Source organism: Bos mutus, chromosome 5 (genome assembly GCF_027580195.1).
Source record: "Bos mutus isolate GX-2022 chromosome 5, NWIPB_WYAK_1.1, whole genome shotgun sequence".
NCBI lineage: Eukaryota > Metazoa > Chordata > Mammalia > Artiodactyla > Bovidae > Bos > Bos mutus.
The window spans coordinates 29,964,777-29,987,377 of NC_091621.1; the positions used below are offsets into that span (position 1 = coordinate 29,964,777).

General features: G+C 36.9%; 1 protein-coding gene across 1 annotated transcript in view; it reads right to left on the reverse strand.

The window, feature by feature from the left end:
* Window positions 1–22,601, reverse strand: part of CPNE8 (copine 8) — a 265,088-nt gene that overhangs the window by 45,992 nt on the left and 196,495 nt on the right. Inside the window, exon 15 of the mRNA XM_005887727.3 lies at window positions 1,924–1,970. Coding sequence (XP_005887789.1) covers window positions 1,924–1,970 — 47 coding nt within the window. The remainder of the gene's footprint in view (window positions 1–1,923; window positions 1,971–22,601) is intronic.

The window sequence follows — 22,601 nt, forward strand, 5'->3', positions numbered from 1 at the left end:
GAGAGAAATATGAAGAAAAGGGAATTTAATGTGAGAGTTACAGCACAATAACCAATTTGAAGAAAACTAGATAAATATATAAACTGATGGCAAATTTTGGTAAAAGTTAAATAATGATATTCTTTTTTATGATACATAATAACTGTTGAAATAAAGTCATTTTGAAATAAGATTGAAAGTCCACTCATTGTCTTTTCTTAAAATGTTTGATATACAAATTATCCATGTTGTTGTTCAGTCATCCAGTCGTGTTCAAATCTTTGTGACCCCACGAATGGCAACATGCCAGGCGTCCCTGTCCCTCACCATCTCCCAGAGTTTTCCCAAGTTCATGTTCATTTCACCAGTGATGCTGTCCAGCCATCTCATCCTCTGACACTCTCTTCTCTTTCTGCCATCAATCTTCCCAGCATCAGGGACTTTTCCAACAAGTTCTCTGTTCCCATCAGATGACCAAAATACTGGAGCTTCTGCTTCTGCTTCAGCATCAGTCCTTCCAGTGAATATTCAGGGTTGATCTCCCTTAAGATTGACTGGTTTGATCCCCTTGCTGTCCAAGAGACTTTCAGGAGTCTTCTCCAGCACCACATTTTGAAGGCATCAATTCTTTGGCATTCTTCCTTTTTTGTGGTTCAGCTCTCACAACTGTACGTGACCACTGGGAAGACCATAGCCTGACTCTATGGACATTTGTTGGCAGAGTAATGTCTCTGCTTTTCAACACACTATCTAGGCTTGTCATCGCTTTCCTGCTGAGAAACAATCATCTGATTTCGTGGCTGCAGTCAACAATCTGCAGTGATTCTGGCACCCAAGAAGAGGAAATCTGTTACTACTTCCACCTTTTGCCCTTCTATTTGCCATGGAGTAATGGGGGCGGAAGCTATCATCTTAGTTTTTAAAATATTTAGTCTTAAGTCAGTTCTTTCACTCTCCTCCTTCACCCTCATTAAGCAGCTCTTTAGTTCCTCTTCACTTTCTACCATTACAGTGGTATCATCCACATGTCTGAGGTTGTTGATGTTTCTACTGCCTATCTTGATCCTAGCTTGTAACTCATCCAGCCCACATTTCTCATGATATGCTCAGCATATAGGTTAAATAAACAGGGTGACAGCAGACAGCCCTGTTGTACATCTTTCTTGATCTTGAACCCATCAATTTTTCCATATGGGGTTTTAACTGTTGCTTCTTGACCCACATATAGGTTTCTCAGGAGACAGGTAAGATGGTCTGGTATTCCCATCTCTCTAAGAACTTTCCAATATGTCATGATCTATACAGTCAAAGGCTTTAGCATAGTCAATGAAAGAGAGATAGATGTTTTTCTGAAACTCCCTTGTTTTCTCTATAATCCAGTGAATATTGGCAATTTGATCTCTAGTTCCTCTTTCTTTTCTAAACTCAGTATGGGATTTAGTTGATGGTCCCTCTGAATTAATTCAATATAAATGTGCTAGCATATGTAATTATTAAAAACAGTTGAATAAAAGAAAAGCAAGCTGTGAAGGTTCATGTACTTGAATTACATTTATATAAATTAATGTACAAAAAATACTATAAAAATGAGGATTATAGTTAGACATGCTTCAGAATTACAGCTATGTATGGAGAAAAAGGGAAGGGTACACAACAAGCTTAACTAAATTTAAAGTTTTCCTTTTAAAAACATGTAAAACAAAAGAGACAGTATTTCAATAGTTAATACATTTGAATGGGACTATTATGAACTCTTGTTGTATTTCTTATAGTGTTATATACCTAAACTATTTCATAACATTAAAAAAAGAAAAATTATCTGAATTTTTATGAAGCACTTCAGAAGTATGTATATGTGGAAAGAAAACATCTAAACCTCATGAAAATATTTATTTTTAATGTAATAGATGATAATTCTTATTATAAGACAGTCATAATACTCACCATTTGATGCAGTAAAATCAATAGCCACTGTGAAATTGATTTGTGTTCTAAAATATAAATAAATAAGGATCATTAATAATTGAATAACCTCATAAAAAGAAGTTTGATTTTTACTTTTGCTACATTTTTAATATCATTAACTTTCTTAGATAGTATTACTACACCTATGTTACAGCACACACTGAATAGTATCAGATAGGCAGTTTTACAAGCTAAGAACTTGTCAAAATACTTTTACAATCATGCAACTATAAAATACAAAATTAAGCATCAGGAATAAATATAGATCCTGTTTGAGAGCACGATAATTAAGTGAGGAGCTCATAATGAAGTCAAACTGTAAATAATAATTTTCCAGTATCCAATGTCAACATTTATTATTAACTTACTTTCAAGACTATTCTTTAGTCAATGTGAAATTATTATATCCTTAAAAGTATGGTGTTGCTAAAATCATGTCTAATAATATTTTTCCTTAAACTAATTCTTTCCAATAATCCTGAAAAACAGGATTTTCTTTTGCTTTCTTCGTAACTCAAGTGTTTCAAATACTGATCTATCCCTCAGTGCTCACAGTATTCTTGTGCTCATGTGTATATTTATAGATTATACAAATACCTACATAGACGAGATTGGTTATATATGCTTTAAAATTTTCAGCACATGGTAATTACGCAAAATTACTTTGCTGGATTAGAGCCAAGGAACTGGCATTCACAGTAAAAATTCACTTTTTTGGATATACCTCTGATCATTTCATGGGAAATAGAAGGGGAAACAGTGGAAATAGTGTCAGACTTTATTTTTTGGGGGCTCCAAAATCACTGCAGATGGTGATTGCAGCCATGAAATTAAAAGACACTTATTCCTTGGAAGGAAAGTTATGACTAACCTAGATAGCATATTAAAAAGCAGAGACATTACTTTGCCAACAAAGGTCCATCTAGTCAAGGCTATGGTTTCTTCAGTGGTCATGTATGGATGTAAGAGTTGGAGTGTGAAGAAAGCTGAGCACCAAAGAATTGATGCTTTTGAACTGTGGTGTTGGAGAAGACTCTTGAGAGTCCCTTGGACTGTAAGGAGATCCAACCAGTCCATTCTGAAGGAGATCAGTCCTGGGTGTTCATTGGAAGGACTGATGCTGAAGCTGAAACTCCAAAATTTTGGCCACCTCATGTGAAGAACTGACTCATTGGAAAAAACTCTGATGCTGGGAGGGATTGGGGGCAGGAGGAGAAGGGGACGACAGAGGATGAGATGGCTGGATGGCATCACTGACTCTATGGACATGAGTTTGGGTAGGCTCCAGGAGTTGGTGATGCACAGGGAGGCCTGGTGTGCTGCGATTCATGGGGTTGCAAAGAGTCAGACATGACTGAGTGACTGAACTGAACTGACACTTCCTATATGTAATTCCACTTCTTTCTCACCAAAGAAGGCATAAAGCACAAATAAATGACAATGATATGGGAAAACTTGCTATCAAATATAATTTACAAAATAACTTTTAATTTATAAAGTAAGTAATTTGAAAATATGAGTATGTAGTCTATGTTTGTGTGTTTTAACAACAAGTTACTTTTGATACATTGTAGAATTTATCTAACACATCAAAGTTGGAGCTGTTGTTTAAATAGTGGTGGTGATGATAATGATGATGGTGATGATGACGGGTGTGACAGTATAGAGTTCCTTGTAGTTCTGTTAGTATAAAGTATAGTATACTATTTCTTTCTTTCTATAACCATTCAGCCTGAAAAATCCTTAGTATTATTCAGTTGTTGAAAAAAGTTCACTACTTCTTCCTAGGGAATAAATAAGTTTGTGCTTTACATTAATGAAAACTAATATGGATCCTCTTTATAGCTAGATGGTAATTTTTTTCTCAGAGTAGAAATTAGGTTTATAGGCTAAGAATATAGGCTAATTTGGAGCATAACAGTTTAAAACACATACAACATTTAGAAAAAGAATCAGTGGAACATTTGGGAGAATATTTTTAGATAATAAATCCCTTTGAGGAATTGGTAAGAACAGTCATCAGCACATTGCTTTGTCATTCTGCTGCTACAGAGAAAGTAACTATAATACAGGGTATAGTATGGTGTATTAGAAAGGGTTTATTAGATTTTAAGTCTGAATGAACTGGGTTTGAATGTCAGCAACCCAGTTGCTGACATTCAGTTCAGTTCAGTTCAGTCACTCAGTCATTTCCGACTCTTTGCGACCCCATGAATCGCAGCACGCCAGGCCTCCCTGTCCATCACCAACTCCCGGAATTCACTCAGACTCACGTCCTTCGAGTCAGTGATGCCATCCAGCCATCTCATCCTCTGTCGTCCCCTTCTCCTCCTGCCCCCAATCCCTCCCAGCATCAGAGTTTTTTCTAATGAGTCAACTCTTCGCATGAGGTGGCCAAAGTACTGGAGTTTCAGCTTCAGCATCATTCCCTCCAAAGAAATCCCAGGGCTGATCTCCTTTAGAATGGACTGGTTGGATCTCCTTGCAGTCCAACGGACTCTCAAGAGTCTTCTCCAACACCACAGTTCAAAAGCATCAATTCTTTGGCACTCAGCCTTCTTCACAGTCCAACTCTCACATCCATACATGACCACAGGAAAAACCATAGCCTTGATTATTAGCCAAGTTTAAAAACTCTCAGAGGGCAGGTGCTTGGCAAGTAACAATAAAGCAAGGACTGACAGAAAAACTACATGAAATATTCTGTCTGTCTCTTCTTTTTACAGATGAGGAAATTAATCCCTGTATGGGAGAGATTGGGGGCAGGAGGAGAAAGGGATGACAGAGGATGAGATGGCTGGATGGCATCACTGACTGGATGGACGTGAGTCTGAGTGAACTCCGGGAGTTGGTGATGGACAGGGAGGCCTGGCGTGCTGCGATTCATGGGGTCGCAAAGAGTCGGACACGACTGAGCGACTGATCTGATCTGATCTGAACACTTAACTTTCCACCTAAGTTATAAATGCAAGTTCTGGAATTCAAATTCACATGTAACCTCCAAGACCATATTCATAAACTTCAAAGAAAAGACAGGCTATTAACTAAAGAACTATAGTGTACATAGGATAAAAAACGAGAGGAAAGTATTTACTGAAAAGTTCAGCTAGATAAACAAACTAAACGATAAAACCAAGTAGATTAGGTACAACAAAAAAGGTAAACAAAGGAGAGAAAATTCAAAAAGAAATGAAGAGAAAGGAAGGAAAGAAAGAAGGAGGGGAGAGGAGAAGGAAGGAAGGGTGGGAGAGAGGGAGGAAGGAAGGAAAAGAAAAAGGAAGAGGAAAAGGTGGGAGAAGGGGAACCAGGCGGTACCAAGAGTACTTATGAAACTTTGAAGGGTGGGGCGTTCCAAGACTATATAAAAGATAAGTGAATTTAGCACTAAATGATAACTAAGACCATTTGATAATAATGGTGCCACAGAGAAAGTCAACAAGTAAAAACAATCATTTGGTGTTTAGTTGATTTCAAGATCGGATTACTTCCTTGCCTCATTCTGTGTATCAGGAAGAATCTCACTCCTTTATTGTTTTGAATCAGCAGTATTCTAATCAGAAAGGAAAATACGATGACTCATAAATCATTTCATGGTTGTGATGATCCTTTAACTTATTATCACACCATTTGGATTTTTCCATCCAAAACGCTACGATTATGTATTCAGCATCTTCTGATTGTCAAGGACTGTGCTAAGTGAAAAAGAGAAAATGGGAGCAAAGCAACTATCCTCGAACTCAATAGTTCCACTTCAACTTCATACAATTAAAAACAACAATGAAACAGCACAGCAGTTCATCATCTTGACAGAGGCAGATGCATACCAACTAGCTGTTGAAATCTAGAACCCATAAATGAAGCTGAGATGCCCACACGCCTCTAATATTTTCATTCTTGCCATGCCAGTACCAAGACTATGCTTCTGCCTTGATATACTGATATGCACTGTAGTTCACTCTTGGGTTCTGGGACCTGCCCTGAACTCAGGTTCACTTCCTCAGGAACTATTATCCAGCCTAACCCTTCTTGTGCCTAGCTCACCAGGGCCTAAACTTTGAAATTTTCTGTCTTACCTTTTCCCTCTTTCTTAAAAGCAGTTTGACTACCTGAATGCCAACTACCTGAATAACAAATTTAGAGCTGTCTGGTTGGGAAGATTCCCTGGAGAAGGGAAAGGCTACCCACTCCAGTATTCTGACCTGGAAAATTCCACGGACAGTCCATGGGGTCACAAAGAGTCGGACGCAACTGTGTGATTTTCACTTTCAAAATTCCTGCTTTCTGGGCCCATTAAAATACTGACAGGATTATTTGCCCTTGACAAGTTAGATCTGCTAGAATAAGATCATGCTTTGAGATACAAAATGCAACTTAAAATATAAATAATTTCACCTACTTGAAATACGATCTTAGAAAAGCTATATAACCTCCCTACAGATCAAATCAGATCAGAACAGTCACTCAGTCATGTCTGACTCTTTGCGACCCCATGAATTGCAGCACGCCAGGCCTCCCTGTCTATCACCAACTCCCGGAGTTCACTCAGACTCATGTCCATTGAGTCAGTGATGCCATCCAGCCATCTCATCCTCTGTCGTCCCCTTCTCCTCCTGCCCCCAATCCCTCCCAGCATCAGCGTCTTTTCCAATGAGTCAACTCTTCGCATCAGGTGGCCAAAGTACTGTAGTTTCAGCTTTAGCATCATTCTTTCCAAAGAAATCCCAGGGCTGATCTCCTTCAGAATGGACTGGTTGGATCTCCTTGCAGTCCAACGGACTCTCAAGAGTCTTCTCCAACACCAAAGTTCAAAAGCATCAATTCTTCGGCGCTCAGCCTTCTTCACAGTCCAACTCTCACATCCATACATGACCACAGGAAAAACCATAGCCTTGACTAGATGAACCTTTGTTGGCAAAGTAATGTCTCTGCTTTTGAATATGCTGTCTAGGTTGGTCATAACTTTCCTTCCAAGGAGTAAGCGTCTTTTAATTTCATGGCTGCAGTCACCATCTGCAGTGATTTTGGAGCCCAGAAAAATAAAGTCTGACACTGTTTCCACTGTTTCTCCATCTATTTCCCATGAAGTGATGGGACTGGATGCCATGATGTTTGTTTTCTGAATGTTGAGCTTTAAGCCAACTTTTTCACTTTCCACTTTCACTTTCATCAAGAGGCTTTTTAGTTCCTCTTCATTTTCTGCCATAAGGGTGGTGTCATCTGCATATCTCAGGTTATTGATATTTCTCCCGGCAATCTTGATTCCAGCTTGTGTTTCTTCCAGTCCAACGCTTCTCATGATGTACTCTGCATATAAGTTAAATAAACAGGGTGACAATATACAGCCTTGATGAACTCCTTTTCCTATTTGGAACCAGTCTGTTGTTCCATTTCCAGTTCTAACTGTTGCTTCCTGACCTGCATACAGATTTCTCAAGAGGTAGATCAGGTGGTCTGGTATTCCCATCTCTTTCAGAACCTCCCTAAACCTCCTTCGTAATAAGATTAGCAAAATCTTTCTTGGATTGTTGCTGTAAGGACAAGAAAAGTACCTGTCCTTTATAGCAGGCACTTAAGAATTGTTATGGTTATTATCACCTTATTGAAGTTAGTTTTTTAGAATCCAAGTTTAGCATATTTCTTTGAAAACTGAAGTGTGTAGAGTTTATCAAATTTCTGGATCTACCAGAATTTCAAGTTTTTCTAGAACCTGATCCTCCCATGTTAGATTTCCTTTTCTTCATACTGGCTTCTAAGGTCCCGATCTACTCAACCCAAAACAGAGCTATTTTGTTAGAAGATGTCATCTGGGTACTTTAAACAAAATTGCCCTCCAGGAGGTAATTATAAGCTTTTATTATGACTTTATTTTCCTTCCTAAAATTTTGGATTTCTGCGGGATCAATGAAATGTCAAAAGTAAGAATAAAAAGAAAGTGGAGACAAGTGATATGATTCCTGAACTGTTTATGCTAATATTTTTGTCCTTATTAAATTTACCTTTCATAAATTAACAAACTTGTGTACACTCTCCAGACTTTGAAGCTTGATTTCAGTGTTATTTTTAACACAATTAAAGTGTTCCAAAATACAACTTTGCAAGCAGATAAGCTCATAATCCTGTAGTTCAAGAACTACAAAGAAGGTATGCAAGATGGCCAACCTTTTCTCAAATCTAGTTTAGAAAATATCTCATAAGTGACATAATCAAAACAAACAAAATAAGTCATATTACACCTAACCAAAAATAGAAGCACTATCCGATAGAATCCCATTTTTATTTTATTTGTGGTCAGGCTGTGGCTGGCAGACTTTTAGTTTCCTAAAAGGGATTGAATTCAAGCCCAAGCAGTGAAAGCACTGAATCCTAACCACTAGACCACCAAGGAATTCCCTAGTATCTCATTTGAAATGAGGTAGTTGCTGAAGAGATGAATGATGCCTAGCAGAAAACCTATGAACTTTTATGTTATAGATTGGAGTTATAACTCATTTGCAAAATTACCACATCTCTGAATCTCAATTTGCTCATATGATAGATAGGTAACAGCTGCTCTGAAGAAGATATTTGGTTATTAGAAATAAAATCCTGAAGTACTGGAATATAATAAATGTTCTGCATGCTGGACGACAAATCTCTTGAGTAATCCATGTTGTCTTTTCCTTATTCATATTAATCTTTTCCTCTGTTGAGACAGAAGAGACAGTTCTTCCGTTACATTAACATATAGGTATTTCTTTTTCAATTAATTCTTCCCATAGAGATGGTAAGCGGTGTATCGCAACTGGTATAATGAACCCCAAGGGGTGTAGGCAGTAAGAGGTACACAATCTGCAGATAACTTAAAAACAATAATATAATCTACTAATATACAGGCTACATCTTAATATTACCATACTCTTAACATGCATGTGCATGAAAAGTTGCTTCGGTTGTGTCGAACTCTTTACAACCCAATGGACTACAACCCACCAGGCTCCTCTGTCCCTGGGATTTTCCAGGCAAGAATAATGGAGTGGGTTGCCATGCCCTCCTCCAGGAGATCTTTCCGACCCAAGGATAGAACCCATGACTTCTATGACTTCTGGTCTCCTAGCATTGACAGGCAGGTTCTTTACCAATAGCGCCACCTGGGAAGCCCATACTCTTAATAGTTCTAAGCAATGTCAGTGATAACTTCCCAGCCTTTCACAGCCTGCCCCTGGTAAGCCACCTTTACTGATTTCCTTTCCGCTGGCTCCCAAGGTTTCAGTTGCTCACCAGAAAGAAACTATTTTAGACATAGTGTGGCTAGTAGTGCACACTCTGATAATGAAACATAACTAAGAAACTTCTTAGTACAAAATAGACTGTCAATATTTTGGCTAAATTAGCATTGGTTCTGATGATGAAACATACATGCAATTTTCTTTGACTTTGAAATCTATAGTTTTGAAAAGAATCACTTGAAAAAAATAGCATAAGTTGGCAATTAAATCGCAATCTTACAGGCTATAACTGGACATCTTTCAAGCCTGCATTTGTCTATACAAAAATTAGAATTGAGCATTAGCCAAAATATTGCTTATGTATCTTAACACTTCCAAAAGTTTCTTTTCCAAATCACATTTTAGACGATTTTGGTTTGGATATGATAATGTTTTATGTGAATGCATTTTTAGAAGGCAGAATGGCTTTATTTTTTATTATATTTATGCCCATTCAGCACTGCAGGGTTTAGCTCTTAATTGATGAATGCAAAACACCTAGGTGCCACAAGAAGCAGTGTAAAGCACTATAAAAACTCTAGATATGTATATTCATTTTTCAAAACAACACTTAAAGTGCTGCATCTTCTGGCAAGATGTGCTTCCTGAGATAACATATCCAATACAATGCCACCAATTTTATAAAACTAACATTTTATAGCATCACCTGATAATGCTATAAATGCATTTTATAATGCTATAAAATGTTTCAAGTAGTTTTCAAAAAATCCTTATGGGGCTTGTTAATAATGGCACTTACTGATATTCAACTCACCTTTAAAATGGCATATTAAGAAACCAGCTTTGAGCCTCTACAATGAGCTTATAATAGGTAGCTTTAGCTCTTCTTCTAAGACTTTTTAATTAGAGTGGAATATAAATCTTTTCTGTATAATTTCAGACAAGTTTTAGATTCAGTGTCAAGAGTTTGGGCGGTTGACTGCAATGGAAGTAATAACCTGGCATTATCCTTCAGAGTTGAACTCTAAAAAAGACTTTTACTAACTTTATGAAGTTGAATATGTCTTTTTCTCTTCCTGTCTCTGATAATTAGGACATTTGCCACCAACAATATTATGATGATCAAGGGAGTAAAGACATATTAGAACTTTAAACAAATTCAGATTATTCAGAAAAACGATAGCTATTTGCCATTTAATCCACAAAATCAGCCTATAAGATAGGTATTATTATTTTTATTTATGTTCCTATTTCATAGAAACATAAACAGGTTTTGTTAGCAAGGAAAGATCTAAGATTTGAACCAGGCAGTTAGTACCAGAACCCAAATTCTTGGTTATTATAATGCATTGTCATCAGTTAAATTCAGAATTCAACAAATTATAACCCCGGTTCAGCTGAAGGATATGACAGAACTGGATTTTAGGATAAACTATTATGGATTAGAAATTGGACTTTTTAAGAGCATTTGAAAAATGAGAATATTTTAGAATTTGGTTCAGTTCAGTCAGTCATGTCCGACTCTTTGAGACCCCATGGAATACAGGACGCCAGGCTTCTCTGTCCATCACTATCTCCTGGAGCTTGCACAAACTAATGTCCATCGAGTCAGTGATGCCCTCCAAACATCTCATCCTCTGTCCTCCTCTTCTCCTCCTGCCTTCAATCTTTCCCACCATCAGGGTCTTTTCCAATGAGAGAGTTCTTCCCATCAGGTGGCCAAAGTATTGGAACTTCAGCTTCAGAATTAGTCCTTCCAATGAATATTCAGGACTGATTTCCTTTAGGATTGACTGGTTTGGTCTTCTTGCAGTCCAAGGGACTCTCAAGAGTCTTCTCCAACATTACAGTTCAAAGCATCAATTCTTCAGTGCTCAGTTTTCTTTAGGGCTTCCCTGGTAGCTCAGCTGGTAAAGAATCCACCTGCAATGCAGGAGACCCTGATTTGATTCCTGGGTCTGGAAGATCCCCTGGAGAAGGGGACAGCTACTCACTTTAGTACTCTGGCCTGGAGAATTGGTGCAAAGAGTAGGACATGACTGAGCGACCTTTACTTTCAGTTTTCTTTAGGGTTCAACTCTTACATCAATACATGACTACTGAAAAAACCACAGCTTTAACTAGATGGACCTTTGCTGGCAAAGTGATGTCTCTGCTTTTTAATATGCTGTCTACGTTGGTCATAGCTTTTCTTCCAAGGGGCAAGCGTCTTCTAATATCATGGCTGCAGTCAGTCACCATCTGCAGTGATTTTGGAGCCCAAGGAGACAGTCTGTCACTATTGCCTGTTTCCATTGTTTCCCCATCTATTTGCCATGAAGTGATGGGACCGGATGCCATGATCTTTGTTTTTTGAATGCTGAGTTTTAAGTCAGCTTTTTCACTCTCCTCTTTCACTTTCATCAAGAGGCTATTTAGTTCCTCTTTCTGCCATAAGGGTGGTGTCACCTGCACATCTAAGGTTGTTGATATTTCTCCCGGCAATCTTGATTCCAGCTTGTGCTTCATCCAGCCTGGCATTTCTCATGATGTACTCTGCATAGAAGTTAAATAAACAGGGTGACAATACACAGCCTTGACGTACTCCTTTCCCAACTTGGAGCCAGTCCATTGTTCCCTGTCTGGTTCTAACTGTTGTTCTTGACCCGCATACAGATTTTTCAGGAGTCAGGTAAGCTTGGTCTGGCACTACCATCAGCAACCATTTATTTGACTTAATGTTTTTCCAAACATTTCTCTCTTATTTTGTCTTTCCTGGAACTTGCCCACTTAGTATCTCTCCTATTACCTTCTCTGATGCTCCCTTTCAGTTAGTATGTAAGGAAAATAAGCAGTTCATGCTCCTAATCTTGATCTTGCCTTCCTCCAGTTGAGATAATTTCTGGCAGAGGCAACACAAAAGCATTTTTTTCTTTTCCGGGAAAGTCTAGTCTATCAGTTTTGTTTTTTGGTGCTTGTGATATGAGCTATAGAAAGAGGAAGATCACAGATGATAAAATCTGAGCTAGACAGACATGGAGGTTTGTAATCTAGTAAAATAAATTGTCACACTCTTCGCTTAAAGTTCATGCTTGTTTCTAATGTTTCATTATGCTAAGAGATTTGGGTAAAAGAGCTGGAAGTCAGGCTTAAAGTGGCTTTCTAATTAATCTGTATTTATTCAGGGTCTACTGTATGTTCTGTTCTATAAAAATGTTTTTATATTGCCAGTCTTTTTACGGAAAAAGACTTCCCTGGTGGCTTAGATGGTAAAGAATCTGACTGCAATGCAGAAGACCTCAGTTGGATCCTGGGTCAGTAAGATCCCCTAGCGAAAGGAATGGCAACTCGCTCTAGTATTTTTGCCTGGAGAAACCCATGGACTGAGAAGCCTGGCTGACTACAGTCCATGGGGCGCAGAGAGTTGGACACAACTAAGTGACATTTGAGGAGAAAAGTGATACAAATGAACAACTAAAATGGCACCCAGAGAAACTAGCAACCACTGTATATAAGCGATTGTGAGGTTCATTTGGGACCAGGTAGATGACATTTTGGGCTTTAGTCAGAGGAAGTAAATGACAGTCTGTAGGCCTACAAGATTCTAATACACTGAATTTTCTGCTAAAAATGTAGACTAGGGTTTCAGATTGACATGATGGTTGCTTAGGGGTACTCAGTGTGCATGAGAACTTGAGATCTGTTTTCCCCATTCATCTGCCAGTCAAAGAAATGTGAAAAACTTTATAGGTAGTTTTTTCCTTGGTCCTGTTAGTGGTAGAGTGGAGTTTCATAAAGACCTGAGAGACACAGATGACAGGAAGGCAGACAAAACAAAGTTGAAATTTATGATGCTGTCTTCAGATACTTATATTGTGAGCTATTGTCTGTAGAGGTCAATAAACCCACTTCCCAAATAATAATTATACAAATTTACAAAATGGTGATGTTACCTTAAAGGAGTATTTGGATTTCAGAACTGTCTCTGATTTTAAATGAATCTAACATTGTCCTTACCAATATAATTGGGATATTCAGTGTTATACGTTAAAAATTACTAATTTGGTTGCCAATTATACTGGACTTTTGGAATTAAAATTATTTTTAATAAGAAATAAAATAATCACAGGGAAAAACATACAGAGTATGATTAAAAATAATAACCACAAGGTCAACTACCCAGAAGAGGCATTTTTTTTTTTTCTTCCTTTTTTTTTTGACTCTACAGTAAGATCTCCTTTGTGGATGTTATTCTATTTAGAAAATAAAACTCTTTATTACCACAAGTCATGAATTCTAATTGTATCTTATGCTCCAGGGAAAGCATGGTGCTGCTTAGAAAAAAACAAAAACAAAAAAGGAAACAAACAAACAGCTAAAGGAAAAAAGGGCTAAAAATTAAGTTTTTATTTCACATAATGTTTCCATAAAAATTGGACTCTGACTAACTGAGAATGCATTTGTCTCATCTGCTCACTATGTACTTCCTTCCACAGATCTGTCTACTGCAGGTAAACAAAGGGTGTTAGGAACTGAGAAAATGAATGAAGAGTAACATGCTAGCAACATGATTTCACAAGCAATCAGGTACATATTTATATCAATAACTACTAAAGTAATGCGAACCTAGAATATCCAATATTAAGAATTAGACCTATAAGGGAGTTCCTTTGAAGGGGAAGATATTAAAGGATTATGAAAATAATTTTGTTTAATATTTAAATGTGTTCCTTCTTAATTATGCATAATTTCTACCTGGATTCATGCAAAAACAGTATTTTCACAATTTTCTGTTCAATTATTTTTTGTGGGATGAAAAACAGAGATTACATTTTAAAGTGCAATTCAAGAATTTCCTTCTGAGAGCTTAATCACAATCTGTTAGTCCTACATGTTCCACACCAGTCACCTGTTTTGCCCTCTTTGTCTATTCTTATGCTCCTATATGTTGTCCAGGGTAAGGAAAATAGTTTATACTAAATTCATGTAGAGAACAAAATGAAAACAGGAAAACCTAAACTAATGTTATTTAGAATAAGCCACAGCTGGTTAGAGTACCAATTTAATTTTAGTTACTCATATTTTATGTGATGATTTTTCACCTTATTTGAAGAACTCTGGTTTTATTTGTCAAGATTTAGCACAAGCAAAACATAACAATAGTTTCTCCTGAACTAGAGTAGGGTGAGTAAATTTCTGAATTGATGCCAACCAAATTAGCATAATGATGCTTCCCTAAGTTAGCAACAAAAAAATCCACAAATACCAGTAGCAAATGCTGATATCTTGATATTTTAAGTTAAAAGTAAGTACTTACTATAATTTTTATACAAACAAAACAATTCAACACTTGATTCCAATCACTCCCGAAATGTCATACTTATTCAGAAATATGGTGGAACATCTCTTCAAAAGAACTAACCTTGATAACTCCACAAATCTGCAAATAGCTTTGATCTCTAAAATAATCCTTTGGATTGCTTCATCGATTGCAACCCAAAATGCAGTTAATTTTATTGCTCTTCTTCAATGTAATCACAGGGCAAAAGGCAAGGCCAGATTAAGAAGAGTCTCTTTAGGTGTGTGTGGAAGAGTAGTGGTGTCAAAGACTAAGATGTGAGTTTTGGGGAAGTTTAGTTGAAGTGTTAGCTGCAGGGAAGTACGTAGCTCCCAGCTAAATTTGGTCTTAAGTCCTTAGCTAAAAACCCTCAATTTCTATCTGTGGGACTAGGGAAGATGGAGCAGAGGAAAAGCAAAAACAAAAGGTTCTGAAACCTGTGTTTCCAAAGATATGACTGGTTAAACATGGAATTTTACAAAGAACATCACAACGGCTAAAAAAGAGGTTCCACGGTTCAAAAACTGACAGTGACATAATATTTATCTATTAAATTAGCAAAGTTTAAAAGTAATAAAGCTATTCAGTAAGGGTAAGTTACAAGCTGGAATCAAGACTGTTGGGAGAAATAACAACAACCTCGGATATGCAAATAATTCCACTCTAATGGCAAAAAGTGAAGAGGAACCAAAGAGCCTCTTGACGACAGTGAAGGAAGAGAGTGAAAAAAGCAGCCTTAAAATTCAATATTAAAAATACTAAGATCATGGCATCTGATCCGATCACTTCATGGTAAACAGAAGGAGGAAAGGTGGAAGCAGGGACAGATTTCCTCTTCTTGGGCTCTAAAATCACTGCATATGGTGACTGCAGTCATGAAATTAAGAAGACGATTGATTGCTTCTTGGCAGGAAGGCTATGACAAACCTAGACAGTGTGTTAAAAAGCAAAGACATCACTTTGTGACAAAGGTCTGTATAGTCAGTGCTGTGATCTTTCCTGTAGTCATGGGTGGATGTGAGAGCGGGGCAATAAAGATGGAAGAATGTCAAAGAATTGGTGCTTTCAAACTGTGGTGCTGGAGAAGATACTTGAGAGTCCCTTGGAAAGCAAAGAGATCAAACCAGTGAATCTTAAAGGAAATCAGCCCCGAATACTCTTTGGAAGGGCTGATGCTGAAGCTGAAGCTCCAATACTTTGGCCACCTGATGCAAACAGTTGACTCATTGGAAAAGACCCTGATGCTGGGAAAAATTAAAGGCAGAAGGAGAAGAGGGTGACAGAGAATGAGATGGTTGGATGGCATCACTGATTCAAAGTATATGAACTTGGGCAAACTTGGGGAGATGGTGAGTGACAGGGAAGACTGGTGTGTTGCAGTCCATGGAGTTGCGTAGAGTCAGACACGACTTGGTGACTGAACAACAGCAAAGTATATGGTAAACTTGCATATGCAGATATGAGAAGTATAAATTATTATCTTTATGCTTTTATCTGCACAATAATTTAGAAATATGACAGTACTGTTTCTAGGATGTGACTTTGTAGATATGCTAGATGAAGTATACAAAAAGCTGTGTACCAGAGTTTACATTGTAACCTTGTTTATAATAAGAAAATAAAATGGACACAATTCTTCCATGGAGTTGCAAACAGTCGGACACAACTGAGCAACTAACACTCACTTTCTTTTCTTTTTTTTTATATGATTCCCATTTTTTTAATTCTTTTTTTAAAAAGTCTATTTTGTTTAACTTTACAATATTGTATTGGTTTTGCCATATAGCAAAATGAATCTGCCACACTCACTTTCAAAGTGTGTATCAACAGGTTTTTAAACTGAATTATGTACATCTATATGATGGAAAACTGTTAAAATATGGTAAATCTATAAGTACTGACAAAGAAACATATATACACAATATATTTAATGAAGAAAATATACATTAAAATATTGTACACAGTGTGATCCCACTCATTAAAATAATGATGTGTGCATGGGAATAAATAAATATCTAATAGTGATTATCAAGAGAGTATGATTACATGGGATTCTAGTGTCATAATAGATTATTTTCATTTTACATTACTTTCTTTTTACCATTTCACATTTACAATGTGAAACACAAATATAGATATTTATATTTAAAATTTGGGAGACATAATACTTCTTTACCTAAATTTGGAAATAAAATACTAATAAAATCAAAGTTTTTGTGGTTTCAGAAAAAATTATTATGAATAGTACTAAATACTACTGAGCTGTTTACCAGTTTACAGAATGTTTTTAGTTGCAAAAAACTGGAAATCCAGGCCAAGGTTATACACAAAATAGTCAATAGACATTATTGAAAACATAATAACTGTCAATTATTATACTTAATTCTAATTTGAAATGAATGCAGTTCATATTCTGTTTTGCTGTTATTCAGAAGGTTTATGTTATTATGTGTCTGCTCAGTACAATTTTCCAACATTGCAGTGCATTTATCTACTAAGCGGATGAGATTTCTTAATAGTAAAAGAAGAAAATAATACCTATCCAGGGATTTAACCCATGCTCGCTGCAGTGGAAGCACAAGTCTTAACCACTGACTGCCAGGGAAGTCTCTTACAATGTCTAAAGAAATCAATAGGAAATATATTAAGAAAAATAAATGTTATCTGTTGAAATATTTGGAATAGATGTTGCTACATTTCTGCATTGGTTTCCATGTTCTCCATTTCAAATGGCTACAATTTATGGTTTCATACCAGTAGAGATTTTGAAAATGACAATATAAAACTCTGTTCCTCATTTCTTATAATTAGAGTCTATCAGGAAATCCATGAAGTAACCGCCCTAATAAATCCCTATAACTCACATTTAAATAAAGCTTAAATCTTCATAAATATCAATATCTGATTTTTAGATATTGAGATATTTTAGATATTATTTTAGATATTATTGAGATATTTTAGATATTATTGAAATATTTTAGAAATTTAGATATTAAAATTTTTAGATATTCTACATGCCAAAGCATCACTCTTCCTTAGGCTATGTTAATTAAACTGTATTTTTCACTAGCAGCAATGGAGATAAAAAACATTAGTTCCAAAAAGATTGAAAATTACCAGTACATCAACTAAATAAACTTCATTATTTTTGTTTCAAAAAAGAGGAAATTATCAACATGAATATTACTCATGAGAGAAAGAGGGAGAAGGAGAAAGGAGGTGAGCAGAAATGAAAAGGAGCCAATGGAGAGATGGGTAAAGTTAATTACTTTGAGGCACTTACTATCAGGTATTAGCAATTTTACTATATGCAAATTACACTGTGTAATAAGTTGATAGGTGAGAGTAAGTTTTCTGTAGGAATATAAATAAGAACTTCAGAATGAAAGGAAATAAATAAGGTATATTAAGCTCATGAAAGAAATGAAGGCAACTCATGTAAACTACAGGAAACTGAAGTGATAGGAGTGTCATGATAAAACCAGATCTCCTCACTGTATTATTAACACAAATTAGAATTTAAATTTCATACCCAGTTGCTTACAACAAGTCCTGAAGAGCAAAGACACATAAATATACATACTACAACAACTATCTTGCATTCCCTATTTGGATTCTATCACCAAAAGGGACAATATCTGTATAATACTAAGTATTAGAAACAGTGATGAACAATAGGTAAATGTGTAATTGTAGTATATGTAAAAGATACATGCCTTTATTATACAAATTTTTTATATAAAAATGAGTCATATGAAGATATTTTTCATGTCCTTTTTAGGTATAAATGTAAGTATAGTTACATTAATTATGTAGTATATTTCAAATTCTATTTCTCCATGATCCATTTATAAGTAAAAAATGGGTTCCTGTAAAAGTTTTGGGAAGCCAGGATTGGAACAAAGTATACCTCATGGGTTGGGGCTCCATTTATACATGACTTCTATTAGAAACCCCCTCACTGATCACAGCCTTATCATGGTGAAGGGGATTGCATAACTCATTGAAGCCATGTGCGCAGGGCCACCCAAAATGGATGGGTCATTGTGAAGCATTCTGATAAAATGTGGTTCATAAGAGGATGAAATGGCAACCCACTCCAGTATTCTTGCTTGGAGAATCCCATGGACAATGTGAAAAGGCAAAAAGATATGGTGCCAGAAGATCATCAGCAGCTCAAGTCAAAAGCTGTCCAATATGCTACTGAGGAAGAACACAGGGCAATTACTAATAGCTCCAATAAGAATGAAGCAGCTGCACAAAAGCTGAAATGATGCTCAGCTGTGGATGTATCAACTGGTGAAAGTAAAATCTGACCTAGTGCTATAAAGAAAAATACTGCATAGGAACTGGAATGTTAGGTCCATGAATCAAGGTAAATGGGAGAAGATCAAGCAGGAGATGGCAAGATTGAACATTGACATCTACAGAATCAGTGAACTAGAATGGACAGGAGTGGTGAATTTAATTCAGATGACCATTATATCTACTACTGTGGGCAAGAATCCCTTAGAAGAAAAGAAGCAGCCCTCATAATCAACAAAAGAGTCTGAGATGCAGTACTTCGGTGCAGTCACCAAAATGACATAGGAGATTGGAATGCAAAAGGAGGAAGTCAAGAGATACCCAGAAAAACAGGCAAGTTTGGCCTTTGAGTACAAAGTGAAGCAGCACAAAGGCTAACAGAATTTTGTCAAAAGAACATGTTGGTCATAGCAAACACCCTTTTCCAACAACCCAAGAGATGACGCTAAACACAGAGATCACAGATTGATCAATATCAAAATAAGATTGATTATGTTCTGTTCAGCCAAAGAAGGAGAAGCCCTATACGTCATTAAAAACAAGATCTGGAGCTGACTGTGGCTCAGATCATGAGATCCTTATTGCAAAATTCAGGTTGAAATAGAAGAAAGTAGGGAAAACCAATAGGCCATTCAGGTATGACCTAAATCAAATCCCTTTTAATTAAACAGGGGAGGTGATGAATGGATTCAAGGGATTAAATCAGTGCCTGAAGAACTATGAACAGAGGTTCATAATATTGCACAGGAGGCAGTGACCAAAACCATCCTAAAGAAAAAGAAATGCAAGAAGGCAAAGTGGTTGTCTGAGGAGGTTTTACAGATATTTGAAGAAAGAAGAGAAGTGGAAGGCAAGGGAGAAAGCGAAAGATATACCCAACTGAATGCAGAGTTCCATTCAAGAATAGCAAGGAGAGATTAGAAGGCCTTTCTACATGATCAGTGGAAAGAAATAGAGGAAAACAATAGAATAGGAAAGACTAGAAATCTTTTCAAGAAAACTGGAGATATCAAGGGAACATTTCATGCAAGGATAGGCATGATAAAGGAGAGAAATAGTAAGGACATAACAGAAACAGAAGAGATTAAGAAGAGGTGGAAAGAATATGAAGAAGAACTAAATAAGAAAGGTCTTAATGACCTGGATAACCAGGATAGCATGGTTACTCACCTAGAGTCAGACATCCTAGAGTGTGAAATCAAGTGGGCCTTAGGAAGCATTACTACAAACAAAGCTATTAGAGGTGACAGAATTTCAGCTGAGGTATTTAAAATCTTAAAAGATTATGCTATGAAAGTGCTGCAGTCAATATGCCAGAAAATTTAGAAAACTCAGCAATGGACACAGGACTGGAAAAGTTCAGTTTTCATTCCAATCCCAAAGAAGGGCAATGCCAAAGAATGTGCAAACCACTGCACAATTGTGCTTATTTCACATGCTAGCAAGGTTATGCTCAAAATCCTTCAAGTTAGATTTCAGCAGTACATGAAATGAGAACTTCCAGAAATTCCAAGCTGAGTTTCGAAGAGGCGGAGGAACCAGAGACCAAATTGCCAACATTCACTGTATCATAGAGAAAGCAAGAGAGTTCCAGAAAAATATCTACATCTGCTTCATTGATTATGCTAAAGCCTTTGACTATATGGAACACAAAAAACTGTGGAAAATACTCAAAGAGATGGGAGTACCAGACCACTTTATCTGTTGCCTGAGAAACCTATGGGTCAAGAAGCAACAAAGCCAGAAACGGAACAATTGACTGGTTCAAAATTGGATAAGGAGTACAAGGCTGTATATCGTCACTTTATTTATTTAACTTTTATGTAGAGTATATCATGCGAAATTCCAGGCTGGATGAATCGCAAGCTGGAATCAAGCCTGCCAGGAGAAATATCAGCAACATCAGATATGCAGATGATATCACTATAATGGCAGAAAGTGAAGAGGAATCAAAGAGCCTCCCGATGAGGAGGAAAGAGGAGAGTGAAAAAAACTGGCTTGAAACTCAACGTTAAAAAAAAAAAATGAGAAGCTAAGATCATGGCATCTGGTCCCATCACCTCACGGCAAATAGAAGGGAAAAAGTAGAAATAGTGACAGATTTTCTTTTCTTGGGCTCCAAAATCACTGCAGACGATGACTACAGTAATGAAATTAAAAGATGCTTGTTCCTTGGAAAGAGCTATGACAAATCTAGACATTGTATTTAAAAGCAAGAGACATCACTTTGTCAACAAACGTCTGCATAGTCAAAGCTATGGTTTTTCCAGTAGTCGTATGCTAATGTGAGTGTTGGACCATAAAGAAGGCTAAGTGCCGAAGAACTGATGCTCTCAAATTGTGATGCCGAAAGACTCCTGAGAGTCTCTTGGACTGTGAGGAGACCAAACCAGTCAATTTTAAAGGAAATCAACTCTGAATGTTCGCTGGAAGGACTATTGTTGAAGTTGGATCTCCAATACTTTGGCCACCTATGCGAAGAGATGAAAAATACCTGATGTTGGGCAAGACTGAAGACAAAAGTAGCAGGTGGTGGCAGAAGATGAGATGGTTGGATGACAGCATCAACTCAATGAACGTGAATTTGTGCAAACTCCAGGTAATAATGGAAGACAAAAGAGCCCGCCATGCTAAAGTCCATAGGGTTGCAAGGAGCCAAAGACAATGTAGCTATTAAAAGACAACAATCTGGCAGGAAATGTCACATTTCTTCCAGCACAGATAGTGCTGTAAGTTGGACACATGTAAGCCAAAAATAAATAAAATCTTGGAGGTGGTAAGCAGTATAAAAATGACAGTGGTCAAGAAGTTTATTGCTTAGGTATTACTGAAACCCATTTGTTCTAATTAGCCCTGCTGCTGCTGCTGCTGCTAAGTTGCTTCAGTCGTGTCCGACTCTGTGAGACCCCAGAGACTGCAGCCCACCAGGCTCCCCCGTCCCTGGGATTCTCCAGGCAAGAACACTGGAGTGAGTTGCCATTTCCTTCTCCAATGCATGAAAGTGAAAAGTGAAAGTGAAGTCGCTCAGTCGTGTCCGACTCTTTGTGACCCCATGGACTGCAGCCTACCAGGCTCCTCTGTCCATGGGATTTTCCAGGCAAGAGTACTGGAGTGGCGTGCCATTGCCTTCTCCCTAATTAGCCCTAGGAATCTTCAAAAGAAGAATATGAATACCCAATAAAATTGATTTATTCGTAACAGATTCTGAAAATATCTTTAATGATAGATTCACATGAAAATATTATTAGATTTGTACTGCTGACAATACATATTGGGTATTTCTTTCTCACACACACACGTACCACTAACTTAAAGACTCACAAAGCAAAGCCAAAAGAACAAACTTGAAAGGAATTTTGAATTTTAAAACTTGAAATTATCATTTCAACATGCAAATTATAGCCAGATCTATCAAGTGCTTTTTTTTTCTTAAAAAAAAAAAAGTTTATAAAGAGCATGCTAAGAGAGTTCATCTTTTTTATCTTTTTACCTACTGTACCAAGGAGTTTATTTACATAGGAATATATTTTTTATGACAAATTCAACTGTCTATTTTCCCATCTTCAAAAGACAACAATATTCAGAGATATTGGAATACTAAGGAGAGTTGGCAAACATTTTTCCTTCTTAGTATGTTTTTCTTTGACTTTATTGAAACAATCAGCCTGTAGTCTCAATCTATGTCCAAGTGGCAGGTTTCAAGATGCCCATATATAGCAAAGAATGCCCATTTGGGCTAGTATAGCTTTTGTTTTTTTTTTTTAACAAACAGCAATAGGGGTTAAGCTCTCTGTTTTGGAGGAAACTGTGTTTGTTCCTTTGCCTCCACT